General features: G+C 42.1%; 2 protein-coding genes across 2 annotated transcripts; both read right to left on the bottom strand.

Moving 5' to 3' along the window:
- Nucleotides 1-398: 398 nt before the first annotated feature.
- On the bottom strand, nucleotides 399-1,440 carry LOC133895979 (uncharacterized). Its single transcript, XM_062336503.1, has 2 exons — nucleotides 826-1,440; nucleotides 399-656 (listed from the first exon to the last, which is right to left on the bottom strand). Exons 1-2 carry the CDS (start codon nucleotides 1,216-1,218, stop codon nucleotides 600-602), a joined length of 450 nt encoding a protein of 149 aa, XP_062192487.1. The 5' UTR covers nucleotides 1,219-1,440; the 3' UTR covers nucleotides 399-599.
- A 13,734-nt stretch (nucleotides 1,441-15,174) lies between these two features.
- LOC133896125 (ethylene-responsive transcription factor ERF109-like) lies at nucleotides 15,175-16,259 on the bottom strand. Its single transcript, XM_062336644.1, has one exon. The coding sequence runs from the start codon at nucleotides 16,179-16,181 to the stop codon at nucleotides 15,375-15,377; it is 807 nt and encodes a 268-aa protein (XP_062192628.1). The 5' UTR covers nucleotides 16,182-16,259; the 3' UTR covers nucleotides 15,175-15,374.
- Nucleotides 16,260-17,728: the final 1,469 nt, after the last annotated feature.

Genomic DNA, 17,728 nt, shown 5'->3' with positions numbered 1-17,728 from the left:
TACTTTAAATAAATATTTGTGTAATCGATTTTACCGATCATTGACAAGAGTAACAACAAAAGTGCAGCTCTGTGAAATTAGTCTTAAATATCTAGTCATGCTAGTAACAAATAAATCGAAAAGATCAATGATTGGAGCATACAACGAAATTGCGGAGTGAGCTAAACTGGATCCCAAGCTTCAAACATAATCTTTGTACAAGTTGAGAAAAAAAGGTACATCACACAAAACAGCTACTAATTAAAAATTGCATCCTACCGTCCACACCAAGTGGAAAAATACAATCAGTTGTCACTCGGAAGGAAAGAGGGGAATTTCAATATCTCATTCCATCCACAAAAAGCAGCCATGCACTCGATCCGACCCTCCGACCCCCCCCCCCCCCCCCCCCCAAAAAAGGGACACACCAAAAGTCCAAGATCTTCTTTTACTCCAGAAACAACCAAACCAAGGAAGAGGTAAATAGGAATGGCTTCAAATTTCTTGCTCCCCCAACCAAGAAGATGAAAAGTTAGACAAGTGAACGGTGAAAAACAGTTGTACTCAACTAAAGTTTGCTTGAGTAGTTACTACTTGTCATGCTCCAGTTATATGCCTCACTAACCAAGTGACAAATTGCTCGTTGACTCTCCTGACTCTCCATGGTCTCCAAGATCCTGTATAGTTTGCACATGCTGTCAGTACAAAAATGTAATCTATCGACAAGTTAGGGCGCAGATCACTGTATGTGTCTGCGTGGAAGAAACCAGCTCATATGGAGGAGATTTGAAATAGTACAGGTCAAACTCATATTTAAACAGAAAAATGTTATGGTCTGCGCATTACCACATGAGCGTCGGCGGACGCGGCTCCCACGGCGCGCTCAGCGCCCTTCTTGTGCGCCCTCTTCTGGCCAAACAGCTCCTTCCACCGGGGCGCGCGGCGGCCGCGGTCGCCATTGGAGTCCTGCGTGCGCAGCTCGTCGCGGAGAGTGACCGGCCGGCCGCCGGTCGCCGCCTCCCGCAGCGGCAGGATGCGGCCCTTGGAGAAGAGCTGGTCCGCGGCCATCATCGGGCGGCTGCCCACCGGCGAGAACTCGAAGTCGGCGTCCGCTGCCGCCGCGCGACCTGGTGGCCCCGACGGCGGCGGAGGCTCCAGGGCGAAGTCGCTGGAGAAGGACATCCGTGGCGGCGCCATGAGCTGCTGGGGTGGCTGCTGCTGCTGCTCCGGGTTGTACATGTCAACACGTAGTACGTGCCATTCGACACACCAACACACGATCAAGATCCTCCGATTCCCATCTCTACTCCACACGCGCGCGCCCGGCCCCCTCGCGCGCGGCAGAGAAGGCAAGCGTGCGTGCTCCTGCTCCACTGGTGTAGCGTGGTGCTGCTCTCGCTTTAGCGTGCTAGGAGCAGCAGCAGTGTAGTTTAGCAGCTGGGTTGGGTAGGGCAGAGCTGCCAATTTGTGGAGTGATTTGGCCTGGGTCTAGGTGCGAGGGTTATATAGAGCAGGAGCCTCCGCCGGTAAACGCGCACTGTATAATTGCACTGCATGGATGCAGTGAAACGGACGGTGGTAAATTAAGGAGCAACCACCGTGTGCATGCGTTGTCAACCTGTTTTTACGGTCAGATTGACTGCGGCCTGCGTACGTGTTTAGTGACAGCCATGCATGGCAGATCTGGGAGTTTGAAACATTTGGGAGCTGAGCCACGAAAATTTTATGCAGCGTGTTGACTGGAACAACGAAAAAGAATATTTTTTTACACTTCATCACGCACTTAAAAATAGTAAGATATTCAGTCGATGGTGTGGACATTCGTTAAACAAGAAATATATTTGATGACGAGGTTAGGGGAGGGGTGGGTTCATGGGAAGTGTGCAGTAGTGTGGTGGTGCGGCGAGGTAGTAGTGGCGCTATCGGAGCTGTGGGTGGTAGGCGGGCGATTAGCGTAGATATGGTGGCGAGGACGATGTCAGAGACGGGAGGAGGTGGGCGACGCGAGGGAGCGAGGTCCCTCAACACGGTGGAGAAGATAATGTGTATTGGATTGAAGGAAGGAGAAACAATCTTGGTACGATCGATTCTGATCTGATGACTAAACTACGTCAATAGAACAGAGCGACAGTTTCAAGCGTTTGAGATTTAGCATCGTCCATATTTAGATACAATGAAATAGAATAGAATTGGGGAAACTGCCGAATTGAAAGTGTTCGATCCTCAGTCCGTTGACTCTACATGTTAGTACCTGCAATACGCGTCGGTTTTAGCTGATTTCAGCACTTAAATACGTGAGTCAAAATCTTGGGCATGGCGATACCGTGGTAAGGCTCTTGACTTCCCTTTCAGTTGTCATCGAAAAGAAACAGTTTGACCGGTCGAGCTGCATTACTGAAGGAATAGTTAATAAGAAGTTTGATGCTGTCATGTTCGACGCAGGTTGTACATACAGCAGGTCGTTCGTTCGTGCCCGCGCGTGCGTAACTGTGCCACGACGAACCGTTTTTTGTGAAGTCCTCGAAAAAAGAAACTATTTTCGCGAGATTGTACAGCTGAGCGCAAAAAAAGATTGTACTGTTGATTCCTTTTTGTCAGGCCTAGCATTCGTACATATCGTGGAACAGATCTAAGAGACGTGATTGGTGAGAGCATATGCTATGTAGCGCCACGTGGCACATCTCCTTGTACATGTAAAAGGGAGGGTTGGTAATTAGATGGGAACTATGGAGTATGTGTTTAGTGAAAAATGATTATATCTCATCTACTTTATGTTTCAATTCATTTTTAAACCCGTCAATTAAACACTGAAAAAGTATTCTGTTAAACTTTCTATTTAACTCACATCACAAGCCAAAGAAGGATTAGAACTAAAAGTCCAACTCCCACCCAACTCTCCACACCAACTCCCTACTCTTACTCAATGTCTCAATGCCCATCGCTTGCCAAACGCGTCATCAATGCCATCACCACGAAGAAGCGTCACACGAACACAGAGGTAGTTCCTCTCAAAAATTGAAAGAACCCTCATGAGTGAAAATAGCCAACCGCTGGATAAGCATGCAAGTGCCATTGCCCACGTGATGCATGGGAGATCAGACTTGCTATCACTACGACGTACTGTGAGGCTCGTGTCGGCAGTGGATTTGGCGGCAATAAAGGGTGGGTTTGGTTGCTCTGACAAAGTTTCGTAAAACTACATCATATAAACAGATTGGGTAGAATCAAGCTAAGCAGTGCAATATTTGCTAAAAAAAGAGTATTTGATTGGTTGTATCTGTTTGAATAGGTTAAGTTGAATTTCTATTTGATTTATTGAATCTGAGTCCGTATGAACAGATACAAGAGTTGATATTGTAATTAGTTACTCGCATGAAGATAATTTTATGACACTGATTGTCTACCTACATAAACGGATACAGAGCATGCATCAGCAGATGCAGAGCCTGCATCTATCAGACTAAAATAAGATCGTATATTTACACTCATCGAGCCATATTGCAATAGTAAATATAAACAACTAAATAGACTTATTTTTTAAATCTACTTATGTACTCGGCTAAATAGAGGAGATGTAGGAATCAAACACACTCAAAAGGAGCTCAACGTTCATGCATGCATGCAAGTTTGTCATGTAACGCCAGCACCTGCCGTACGCCGGTCGGATCGGTTGGGTGGATCTCTCTCATTTTCATGGACGGCATTTACGCTCGTCTGCGTCTTGCAGAGTCCATTTATTTCTGCGCGTTGCGGTGCAGAGTGCAGACTGCGCGAGGCTAGCTGGAGCATAGGTTTCGAGTCCTTCGAATAATTGGAGCCGTAGAGCGCAGCCTCAGCAGCTGCCGCGGCCATGGTCGGTCGGTGCAGAATGACTGCCCGATAGATAGAAAATCCATGGCCGGGTAAGCACTAGTGTTGAGCTGGCCTGCTTCTGATATTTGGAGCCCTTGGGAGCTTTTAGGGTCGCAATCCGCAGGGTAGGGTTTAGCTTTTGGTGATTCATAGATGGCAAGGACAGGAGCAGGAGTGCAGCGTCGCAGGCTGATCGATCACATGCATTCACCCATCGCTTTTGGGGAGAAATTAAGAAGAGCAAAAGGCTCTCGTCCTCCCGAGAGGACCTCCTCCCCTTTCTCTCTCCTTGCAACATGTGCTTTAAGACTGTGCGGTACATGTACATTTGTACTCGGTACACTTTTGTATTTTTAAAAACTTGAAAAAAAAAAATTGTACATGTACTTGTTGATATGCATTGGAGTGGTACACGGGTACAAACGCATGCCGTCCCGTTTCGCCACACAAAACAGCTCTAGCGAAGTTGGCTTGGACCGCTCCAGGATACGGCGAGCATGCAGCTAGAAGAGAGAAACGTATCTTTATGTACTCTTCCTTCTCTATTACTGTTTATAAAGAATAACTGTAAGTTCGAAGGAAGAGGGAGAATAATAAATGGTAGAAAATATAGTAGTTGTTAGAGATAAAAAAAAATATAGAATACTGTAATAGTGTTATAGAAAATAATTTTTTAAAGAAATCTACTAAAAATATTTAATAGTAGGGTTACTGAGTAAATTACTGATCGTAGAAAGCTAAGAGCGGAGGAAGTTACTGATTGTGTGGTCTGTTTCGGATACGCCACAACAAGCATGGGATGTTGAAATGTCAAAGTACTTGCATTTAGCAATTATCGCCTCCTTTCGTTTTTCCTTTTTTTATTTTCTTTTGGTTTTAAAAGTTAAAGATATTCTATTTTATATACTACTTATTTTGATTGTAAATGTAGGTTGTTTTAGCTTCCTCAACTATTCTTTAAATATAAGTCATCCTTAAATTTTTATACACTTTTTTCTCTTTTGTTCCTTTCTTGCTTTTATTTAATAAATGTTATCACTCTCACAAATGAATGAGTTATCTTTTTCAATACAGAATAAATAAAGAGTAACAAGATCATTTGATCTACTTTCTTAATCCTTATATATAAATTTAAAACGATCTACATTTACAATCGGAGAGAGTACAAGATTTTGAGAAGGAAGGTGCTAAGTAGACGTCCCTGAGGTAAGGTGTTGATGCTCCTCTAAAAGCTCCACGGTAAATCCCCATATGAGAAGCATTAAGAAAAAAATTACTAGAAAATCTCACAAAAATACGAAACATCTGGTCATTGATTTGGATCCTTAACAAACTATAACCGATAGATGTTACTAGACTCCTGAACAAACCGTAATAGAAGGATCTTACTAGACTCCTTAATACGTATGTACATGTAGCGTTTCCCTAAATATGAAACGTAAGGCAAAAAATTGTTGTGGCTGGAATGGGAAACATGGATATACATGAACTTATTTCCCTTCTTTTGTCTGCCGTAACATCCCATGACAAGTTATGGTGGAGGCAGAAAACTCAAGCAAAGTTTTAGTTTTGACTTTCTTTTGTTTGGTCAAATTTTTTGGTTTGATATTTATGCTTTTGTTTTCTTAGAGGGCTCTATGCTTTTGGTTAATCGGTCACAGACTCAATCACCTACGTCCACTTTGAAAAATGGACGGGCTAAAATCTGTCCTTAATCTCTGGGCTAGATTTCAGCATAGTCAGTCCTTACAGAGCACTGGGCCCATGGTAGGTTCATCCGGGCCAGATAGTTCTCACTGCTTTGGGCCAATGTAGGTTAGGACTAGCCCCAGGCCGAAGAATAGTTTATTGTTGTGAAATTCTTAACCGAAAAGAACTTCAAAAATAACTTGAAAATAATGGCTTAGCATGATGATTAAAAATAACTTGGTTCTTTCAGAAAAAAAGAACAAAAGTTTGTTTGAAGCACTTAAAAAATAACGACCTTGAATTTTAGATAGTACGGAGTAAAGCTACTCCATTTATTGTCCCTTCTGATGAAAGAAGTGTCATTTTCTGTTGCATACAATTAGGAAACTTAAATTTTTTCATCATAATTTTTTAAATTTTGAGTTGGAATACTTGAACATGTTATTGGAAGTTTCTGCTCAAAAATAGCTTTATAATATCATAACTTTTGTATGTATGGAAAATATATTATGATAAATTAGTGGCTAAAACTACATCTTAAGATCATGTTGATATCCAAAAACAACAATATTTTAAAGAAGAGAGTATTAGTGACTGAAGTTGCACAGTAGTCATGGACTTCGGCCCCGTTTGGAACTAGGGAATTTGCAAAATCCTGTGGGAGTTGAAACATTTCCTATGAAATTGTCTAAATTGCTAGATTCCAAACATGGCATTATCAACGGAGTAGAACGTAGACTTATCGATGGACGTCTGGACGGATCCACAGAAAAGTCAAAACTCGAGAACGAAGTCAGACACAACAGGACGTCAAAGGCTTAACCGACGGACGGATCGACGGATAGGTCAAAACCCAAAAATAAGTCAGGCCTCTCCACGCAAGAAAGAAAGTCAGAACTCGCAGCCCTTAAAAAAATCAGAAAAGCCCGTGCCCAGCCGGCCCGGCCAGTGAGTGTGAGTAGGAGGAGCAAGGAAAGGGACCCAGCGCACTTCCTTTGCCTGTTGGGCGGGCAACGATTCCCCAGCTGGAACCACGGCTGACGCTGACGTCCCTCCTGACCGCAGCCTCCACCACGCGTGTCCGTGGCGTGGCACCAGAAATAAATTTTATATGATCACGTGTAAAGAGATTCTTATAAGATGCTATTACATTATTTATTTTCTAATTCAACAGTGGAACTGAGAAAGTGAGAGGAAGAGTGAACACATATCATCAAAATGAGGAGTTCTTTTGTAGGACCAGACCTATAAAATTTGCTTCCCGTGGCACCACCCCACCCGTGTTAGTTTCCCCAGCTACCGTGGCTCACGGTTGTCATGTTAACATTATCATATTTTTGTTGAATTTTTTCATAGCTACTGATATTAGGTTTTGGTTGTTTGATTATATAAATCAGTTTGTGTAACTGTTATGCAATAAAATTTCTCCCGTCGTGGTGATGGCCGACGGGTAGGTAGCTGAGTTTAGGGATTAAAATTTCGTCTAAATTTCACGAATTTTGACGCTTGTAGGATTTTCGCACGGGGAAATCACTTGCCGGAGACGAAGAATTCTACAACGAAACGGATCGCTCGTCGCTGAATGCGATTAACATCTCTGGATATCTGGAGGATGGGACCTGGATAGGTTCAGATGATAACGCAAACCGACGTTGGTGAAGTCGGCACAACTGCTCGAGATTATCTCCCACAAGCAATGCAGGAGGGTTAACCGTTCGGATAATGTGCGTGCGCGGCATTCTGCATGAACATGAGGTCCAGTGGGTCTGTGGGTGATGGCCTGCGAATGCACGAACCATTGAACCAATACACATCAGATCAAGATCGAGATGGGAAGTGGGAAGTACATTTTTGTACTGAAGTATCGGTCTTTTGACCTTCCGTCTGACATGGAGGATATATCTCTTTTCTTTGGCAAAAATCTCATTCTGCCAATACTTGAAGATTGGGGGAACTTATGGCGCTAATATTTCTGGAGTCAATTAAAAAACGCATGCTATCTTCACCTCATTTGACCCAAAAATACTCTAAATCCATTGATTTGTTTCAGTAGTATTGCACTCGACTTACAACAGCTTTTCTTTGGCAAAAATCTCATTCTGCAAATACTTGAAGATTGGGGGAACTTATGGCGCTAATATTTCAAGAGTCGCTTAAAAAACGCATGCTATCTTCTCTGTTGTAAGTCGAGTACAGTACTACTGAAACAAATCAATGGATTTAGAGTATTTTTGGGGTCAAATGAGGTGAAACCATGAACAGCAGGAATGTGTGTGAAACTGGATTGCTCACTCTCTCTATCCTTCTTCTATTCTCTTATTTATCTTTGCGGCATTCTTACATCTAGTCCCTACAGTACTTCGTAATTAGACTGTGTCCATCGGTTTCCTTTCAGGGGCCAAAATCCCTTCACGACGGGATTTTCGTTCCCTTCAGTGCTCCAACAGATTCTCTTCACGGTTCCCATCGCGAAGGGATTCCCAGAGTCATTCCCTCCAGCCCGGGATTCTCTCTCATTTCCCTTCGCGATTCCCCTCGAAGGGAAGCTGTTGGAGATGAGAGGAAATAAATGGAATGAAAATGGGGAAGGGAACGAAATGAAGGGAATATTGTTGGGAACAGTCTTACAATAAACACACACAATGATGGGACGGATATATCACAGTCCTGTCTTAGAAAAAAATAGAGAATGGTACTCTTGGGCAGTCCATTTGTTAGTACATCAACAACTTGACTAGTGGAGTTTACATATGGCAGACAAATTATCCCTTTAGCAAATTTTTCCTTAACAAAGTAACCATCAGTCTCGATGTGCTTAATTTGATCACGTTAAACTGATTATTTGCTATAGTAATGATTGTTTTGTTATCATATAGTAGCATGGCGACGTGCTCTTAAAAAAGCCTCAGCTCTGTGAGGATTTGCAACCACAACTCACCCACACCATTAAATTGAAACTCACTTCTACAGTACAACACGCAACAACACTTGCTTCTTGCTTCACCAAGGAATCAATTATCTTCGATAAACACGCAATATCCACAATTTGAGTGTCTATCATCCAGAGAATTAGCCTAGCCCAACATCAATATAACATTCAACTTGCAGGTTCTCTTGACGAGTATATAAGAGGCCTTCCTCGGATAGCCTCTGAGATAGTGCAAAATCCAATACACAACTTTCATATAAGATAATTTAGAATCATGTATAAATTGGCTCACCAACACTTACTGAAATGTCAGGCTAAATGAGAGAGATATACAAGTCTCCCAACTAAGCAACTCACATGAGTGTCGCATCACATAAATAAGCTCTCTTTCATTACCAAAAGTTGAAGTTCACGTACAATTCGATTTTAAACATTTTTATTCGAAAGGATGACACCATTGATGTCAATATTATTAAAAAGAAAAGAATTAATCTAGTTTATAGAAAAAATTGGACACAAAAACCTCAACTACTGTGCAATTGATTTAGGTCAAATCGATTTTAAACTCACGTCCGAAATCAAAACAAAACTGTTTAGCTAACCCTATGCTGATCTGTGTTCCGGTTCCATCAACGTTGGTGATAAGAAAGTTGCCGCAGCAACGAATTGTGACCGGTTCTAGTTAGATTTCGCTTACTTGCGAGGTAGAATAGAATATCCTTTTCTTCAACAATTTTGTACGGAAAGATCATGATAAAAACAGAATACAGAATTGACCAACCACCAACTGAGGTTACCACGTGGATCATATTCATTCTAGATACAAGTTGCAAATTGGGCAGGTGGTCTCAGTCCTATTACAACTAAATTACAATGTAAAGTAGAGGGATAAAACTCATAGTAGAAAGAATGATCGTTTATTCTTTATTTATGGTGTGATTATATATTTATATATAATGGAAGGATGTGAGGAAAAGACGTGTCTATTGGCGAGATATTTTTTCCTAATAGATATAATTCTTGGTAGTTGATGAATTGATCACTAGAGTTAGTTATTCACAACACTCTCTTTTGATCAATTTGGTCATCCGTATACATCACGTGAAAACTCCTCCAAAAATCCTGTAGGGAAAAACATTCATAAGGTGTTTGGATGTTTGGATGCTGAACATTCATAGCCGTTTGGATAGTAAATATTCATAAGGTGTCTATCAACTTGATGTTGATTGACATTTATTATCTTAGAGGATGCTCTCCCCCTGTTTCCAAGAATGCTTGCAATAAATTTCATCCCTTGTGACTATATTTCTCCCTCTCTTATTTTGATTTGGGAGTTGAGTGGTTTTTTAGGTACCTTCACTCTTTCTGACTCATTAATATTGGGAATTGGATTTGATGACACATTTATGACGAGCAAACGCATCTGACAGATTATTTACAATATGTTGCAAATACAAGATGTTCTGAATAAGGATTCAAATCTCAGGTACATGGATATGAGGACTGAATATGAATATGTGTGACATTTTCTTCTGATTCCTAGCATTCTTTGTGGTATTAATCTCCCCCTGATATCGAGAATTGTCGTCAAAATATTATGAGCATGAATATGTCCCTGGTGAGTGACTCAAGGTATTATATAATTGACGGATAATTATATCTCATATAGATCTCCAATGTCCTTTGACATATGCTATACAGTGGTGATATCGGTATGTGCAGAACGTAACTAATTCGTAGATGGAAAATACTTAGCTGCGGCCAAATTTCCACGAACTAACCGTGACGGAGGGAGCCGTATGATTGCAGTTAGATGAATTTGGTTTAATGATGCGGTGTGTAAAACTGCATATCACCAACAAGATGTTGGTTAATTGTAATTCCATTGTTGGTCATGTAAATAATTTGATTCTCTTGATGAGAGATTCAGATATACCATTATGAGTATGGATATAAGATACTTAATGTTGTAGTGCCAAAATCTAAACTATTCCATGAAAATAGATTTGATCCTACATCCATGATAATTTGCTCTAGTTTTAATAATTAGGGCAATGAGTTTGGAGTAAATGTAGTGCCTTGTGTATAATGGACACATACGAGACTATTTTGTAGATGTATCAATCAACATTATAGAGTACCTAGATAGTCCATAAAATTACTGAATAGAGCCACATGTATGTTCTTGAATGCGTTAAAAAAAATTGGGTGCCACATTATGAATTTTAAGGTAAGAGTGCCTTAAAATTAAATTCCCTATGTCATATGCGGTGCACATAAATCTGAAGATTTTAGGAATATTGTGACCAATAGAATTGTTAATAATTTTTCTCATCATTTCTAAGGTAAAGTGATCAAGGTAATCATGCCAAGTTTTAATGTGATCAAGATAAAAAATTATTTTGTACGCAATATATGATACAAGTTTGATGTATGTATAGTACAATCCAGATAGTATATAGGGAATCTTGCCATATCCGTTGATTAAGAGGAGAAATTTCTCTTTTGTTGTCATCATGGGTTTTAATATAAAAATCATTCTGACGGATATCTTTATAACTTAGTAAGGTACGGATTGAATCGAGATACAATAGAGCATTATCGATTATGACTTGAGTACCTATATAGAGAATAATTATGGCACGACCAGAGTCAACAATTACTGCATCGCGTCCAACGATTGTCAAAATATTTCTTTGTCTCTTAGTAAGAGTTTGGAAATATTTTGGTTCCCTGTAGTATAGAGTTTGTGGTGCAACTGTCCACAAGACATATTTCTTCCATCAGATTGACTCCCGTAAAAATCTATATATAGAATTGAAGAATTTGATATGAAATGCTTTATCAGATATATTGAATAAATACAAACTTTATGTAGTATCATAGTGCCGATACAATATTGTATTTCAATATTTAATGGGATGTAGATAACATGGTATCTAAGGAATTAGGAGACTAGATAAGGTCTCCAAACATGTTATGGGAAGCAAATTCGATAAACATGTTTTCTGTGCTCATATGATCTCCTGGTTGCAGAAGAGTTTGGTTGTTACTTGTTTCTTACAGAACTTGTTGAGAACTACTTTTTTGGTGGAGTCAGTTTAAAGATTGAAGTATGCTTCAAATCTTTGCTCTTGAACAGGTCGGTTACGTCTCACGGATTGTAAATACAAATCAACTAAATATCTCTGGTTATGACATTTCTTAGTGGATTGCTTGTAGCATCCACACTTGCGATAAATATTAGATTTGTCAAGTTTGAAAATGCCTTGATCCTAATCTGGTGCATAGGGCTTATGCTTATTGTGGTGTTTGTGTTTACCATTGGAGTTCTTTGGATGGCGTCTAAAAGAGCCATCGAACTTGTTGTTATTCTGGACATTAGTATATACTTCAGGTAAAGGAGCAACACCATTGAGCGTTAATGATGATTCCTTAGAAGGAGTTCATCATGCTTTTCGGCCTGAAGTAATACATAGATTAAGTTAGAATAAATTTGGTATTCTCTCGCACGGTATTATTATTGTAAGATCATATCAGTGGGGAGCATAATAGATAAAGCTTTCTCTATCTTTTCCGCATCTGTAGGTTCTTTTTTTTTGTGCAAAAAACGTAATTTTGAGCAGATTTTATGAACAACATGATCGTAATCTCCAACGAACATAAAGTCTTGGAGTTGTAGATGTGTCTATATATGACTTTTATCAGGCAGAATGACTACCTTTTGTTGTTCATATCTGATTTTTTTGAGATGTAGCCATAAAGTGCCAGGATTCTCTTCTATCAGATACTCAGATTTGAGATCCGAATGGATATAGTGCATTATTATGTATAATACACCATATGTAACTTGATTTGGTAGCAATGGATCTCCCTTTTTGGGATGTTGGAGTGCCGCTACAATTTCGCGGGACACAAAACTGACCTTGACGTCTATTGCCCATGTTGGATAATTGTGACCATCAAACATGTGTTTATCAAACTCTTGGCCGGTCATTGTACCCTAAATGGATTTGACCTTATTTTTTTATTAATTTACTATAGGTAAATTAAAAATCATTATGGTAACATTGGGATAATAATGCAAAATATGTAAAGTCAAGTTGAGACTTGAATTACATAGTGTAGACCTCACATTATGTAGCTAACACGTTGAAGATAATCAATAAATATGGTGCGGATCTCACAGTAGTAGGAGGCATAATCTAACATTTGTCAGTAGATGCCTATGGTGCTATTACCTTATGTTAAGCTAAGTATAATATTTGGGACAGCACGTTGAAGGTATCATTAAGTCAAGATGATAAAATATAAATCCCACAGTAATGATGGATAATCTGCAAATATGCTGTAGATGCCATTGTTCTATTACCTTGTGTTTTGCAAATATTAAATGGAGGTAATCACATAGAAGGTAATCACCAAAATGGCGTAGACCTCAAATGTAGTGATTTAACCCTTTGACGGTAGTAAAAAAAAATGGTGTAGACTGCATAGTAATGGTTTAACACTTTGACGGTAGTCACAAAAAATTGGTGTAGGCTGCACAGTTGCAGCACGAGTAATTCGTTATTATGGGCATAATATGCAAATATTACAGTAGATTTCATAACATCCACAACCTTGTGTTATACCGATATTAGTTGAGGTAGTCAATTAAAATTTTGCATTTTAATTCTACTTGAATTAAGCATTTTTGGCATAAGAGCTCTTTGGGCTTAATTAAGGTGAATTAATATATTATTTTGCAAGAAAACAATATCAATTGCAAAAATAACACGATCGTTAACATAATTGCATGTTATAGAGATTGCTTGAAGCAAACGCATTGAACATTACATGATTCCAGATAATACAAGATCTAAAATACATTTCATTAGTTAATTACACAATGTGCAATTACTGAAAATGTTGATGGCCTAAATATGAAAAGTACTAGATACATAGTACTGGTAGTTAGACTATTTTGCAATATTCCAGAAACCTGGGGGGGATTATACAAAATAGCCTTAGGCTCGTTGAAGGCGCTGACGCAAGAGCCGTATAAAACGAGGAGGTAGCCGACGGTTAGGGTTACACTCCACTGTGCCGTCACCGCCGCTGCTATGGGCCTGCAAGCCACGGGAGGCGGCTGGTGTGTCAGCTGTGTGCACCTCCGCCCTTGGGCTTGTGAGCTACCGATGCTGGTTCGGGCGTCGACCGGATCTGGGCTAAAGGGGCGCCGCAGAATAGGCAGGCGTCGTCACTGGGCGGAGGAGCAGGCGTCGCTGCCGCTGCGTGGATCAGATGGATCCGTTGTGCGGTGCGAGCGGTCGGCCGCCGCCTCCAAGTTGCGTTGAGCATCACCGACTGGGAGGAGGGCTGGCACCACTGAGCGGCCATTTAGGCCGCCTGGTGCGGCCTGCCAAAGTGGAGGCGGAGCTAACGTGGCCGGCCACCACCGTCAGCTGCTTCCGGATCTGGCATGGGCGCGTGCCACCGGAGGGCGGAAGGAGTGTCGCAAAGAGGGTCATTTCGCCGAGAAGGTGACTGGCAAGGAAACCACGAGGAAGAAGCTGCTGGAGATCCGCGCCATTCGTGAGGAGGGGCAGGATGGTTCCGGCCTTGCGCCCCGAGGGAGCGCTGTATTGGGAAGGGGCCATTGGCAGATTGGCACTATCGGAGGATGGTCTACAGCGCTGCGTTGGCTACCACTGCCCGTCGTCGGTTATGGCCGTGCGCCTATAAGGGGCGCTGAAATAGGGAGAAACACTGTTGTAGGGCTGCCAACTGTCGAACAAACAACGATTGACTCCGGCTGAGGGCCATATTTGCATGTCCTCTTGGCCGCCATGAACTAGGTGAGAATAGCAACAAACTTCTCTAGTTCTGATATGGTGAATTGAAGGAGACATGTTGGTACTTACTCCTTCTGTTCTTCTGTTCTACTCGTAGGCGTGAAGATGCACTGGCCGATTAGCCTCCTTTGGTGTTCGACCATCGTCATCCTCTGTGTTTGCCGAGTTCGTGTGTCAAGGTCCTGTTCTTGGTTGCTTCTGATCGAGCAGTGGTCATCCTCGCGCGCGTCTGTCTGTGCAGAGGCCTTCGTGCCTTTGGATTGATGTTGTTTCGGTGATGGAGAACAACGTGCATCGTTTGCTCTATGGCTGTGAAGACGAAGGCGCGTGTTGACGAGTCTCCCATGGTGTCACCATGGAGGCTATCGTGGTGATCTCGCGTACATCACTTTGGTTCTCTGTTGTGGCTGATTAGCAATTTGGAGAGCGAAGTGTCTGATAACGTATTACAACTAGATTACAATATAAAATAACTCAGAGTAGAAAGAATGATCGGTTGTTCTTTATTTATGATGTGATTATATATTTATACATAATGAAATGACGTGTATATTAGTAAGACATCTCTTTTCAATAGATACAATTCTTAGTAGTTGATGAATTGATAGCTAGAATTAGTTATTCACAACAAGTCCTGTTATACGCATATTATGAATAATGTAATGCTATGTCTACTTAAAGAATTTATAAATATATCCTAAAAAGCTGACGCGTCATTGAATAAATACCCCGTGCTCCGTGAATCAAGCCATCCCGACGTGCTGCTGAATCAACTTGTCGCTGACACGTTAGTTTTACGTAGGATTCACGTAAGTTTTTCAAGTGCAGCACTGCTCGTACGAATAAGCTCAATCCAGAATGTTTGATCCATATCTCGCTGTATACAAATTGGTTAAAAAGTCGGTCAGCTCGTGTTAAATGCTGTGAAGTATTGCCTGATTGATACACTTGTACGGCTCCAGTGTTCAAAACTCTGCTTTGTTCAAATAGTACAACAGAGATAAAAAAGAGAGCCGAAAAGGAAAATTCAAAGGCTAAGATGGTCTTTTCCAATCTACTTCAACTGTTGGGATCTAATGACACACGATTCAGTTCCAAGCGCTCGAAGTTGGCGGGAACCAGACCTCGCCTTCGTCCAGCTTCATGAGGTCTTGCAGGCCATCCCAGAGCTGCTCCCCTGTTTCCTCCCCGCCGTGCGGCCATTCCGTCTGCCGTCGCTCCTTGGCGTCAGCGCTGCACAGCGACGGCGACAATGTGTCTGACTTCGCCGCGGCGCTGGCGTCGCCATTGATGTCGTCGTGGCCCGCCAGCTGCTCGGGGAACGGGAAGTTGAGCTTGGCGCGCGGGCCGCGGAACTCGATGGCGGCGCGGTCGTAGGCCCTGGCGGCCTCCTCGGCAGTGTCGAACGTCCCGAGCCACTTGCGCACCGCGCGGTGCGGGTCGCGGATCTCCGCCGCCCACTTGCCCCACGGCCTCTGCCGCACGCCGCGGTACCTGTTCTTCTTCTTCCTCCGCTTCCTCTGCCCTCCCGTCGGCGCGGCGGCGGCGGCCGTCTTCTCCGCGCCGTCCAACGCGACCACAGCGGCGGCGTCCCCCGCGAAGAACTCGCAGCCGAGGCACCGCTCCATCCCGCACACCCGGCACGCCTCCCCGCACACCGCCGGGAAGATCTCGGGCGGCGGCGTGGTGTACCCAGAGATGACGTGAAGCAGAGCAGCGACAATGACGGTGTGCTCCTGCTCGTGGGAGATCAACCTCCCTGCGAACGGCTCGATCGGAACTGGCGGCGGCGGCGGCTCCGGTGGGTCGGCTCCAGCGGAGCTCGGCGAAGGACCATCGAATCGGATCATGTATTCCCGGTTCGCTCCCACGGTGGAGGAGATGCGGTTGGTCATGGCGTTGAGCTGCTGAGCTTGTGTGTTTGGTCGATGGCGAGGCGCTGCTTGAACTGAGCGGGAACATGCGAGGGGGGAGGCTTTTATACAGGAGGCCGACGTCGAAGCCGACACGGCGAGCGAGTGCAGACAGAGAAGCGCACGGATTGTAAGCCGCGCGAAGAAAACGTGTGAAACGTGCGCGTATTGAGGTTGGGGTGTACAGTAGTGTGGACGCGGAGAGGGGTCACGTGAGGTGACAGCGGACATGACGTCACTGGAATTACGGGGTCGGTATACAGGATTGGAATGATCCGTTGAAAGGGTCAAGGGGTCAAGGAGAGGGTGGCGACGTGGCGCAGAGGTCGGTCGGGGCAAAGGCTTCGGGGAAGGATTTCCTGTTTCGGATAGTGGGGTCTGGTCCGGTATTCCTAGGAATAATCATGAGATATTTTTCAGAGAAAATCTGGTCATGTTTTTTATATTTTTATAAAAGCTAGTATAACATATAGAACTACGTACGTATTTATATCACCATACATATGTACACATAATATCTATTAAAGATAGAAAATATAAAACTTTAAAATTGAAAAATCACCACATACATATCACTGTTGACGAGTACGTCGTCTACTATTGAATTTTCTTAATTTATTAATCTCTAATAGATAGGGATAGAACAACATCCCCTAACTACTCAAGCTAATGCTGAGTAGTTTTTATGGGAAAAAAATATAAAAATAGACAATATATGCTGGCGTATTTGCGAAAATAGATAATATATTGACGTATTTGTAAATCTAGCACTTGTATTCGACACCTTAAAATCCGAAAACTCAATTTCGGTACCTCGAACTCCGAAAATACGTCGGGCCCACTGATTTCGGCACCTAAAATACCGAATATGACACTGTTTACCGTATTTAACACCTCAAATACCGAAAACGCTCTGTATTCAGCAACTGATGTGACGAAAGCCGTATTCAGCACCTCAGTTGCCGAATACGGCTCTGCCGTGCGCGCGCTCCAGCAAGCTACAGTAGAAGGAAGAAAGTGTCCTAAAATTCATGTTTTTTATTTAACTCACGATTTTATTTGAGAGTATAAAAATAGTCTAAAAATTCTAAACGTTTTTATGAGTAAAATAGAGATCACTAGCAATCCGTTTTAATTGGTTTGATCCAAAAAGCATGAGCCAATATTTAATTAAAATTCTCTAAATAAGCTAACTTTTATAAATTCTAGCAATTTTTAATGCCTCAAATAAAATCTCAAAAATCTAGAAAAAATCACTAATATTCTTCTAATGTGATGTACTAATTTATAAAAATGTTTCCAACCCTATGTTTTTTGGTGAAAAAATGAGTTCCTTTATAATGATCCATTTATATGAATTCTTATCATTTCATATGATATTCTCTTTTTAATTCAATTTGAATAAAAATAAACGCATACATTCTCTTTTAATTCATTTCATGTGATATTCTCTTTTGTGGAGGATGACCGTCCTTGTTGTCATGGCTGGAGTGGTGTGAAGATACACGGCTGAGGAGATGAAAAGCATG

This window comes from Phragmites australis, chromosome 16, assembly GCF_958298935.1.
Source record: "Phragmites australis chromosome 16, lpPhrAust1.1, whole genome shotgun sequence".
Taxonomy (NCBI): domain Eukaryota; kingdom Viridiplantae; phylum Streptophyta; class Magnoliopsida; order Poales; family Poaceae; genus Phragmites; species Phragmites australis.
The sequence above is the reverse complement of the archived record's forward strand: the minus strand, read 5'-3'. Positions and strand labels throughout refer to the sequence as shown.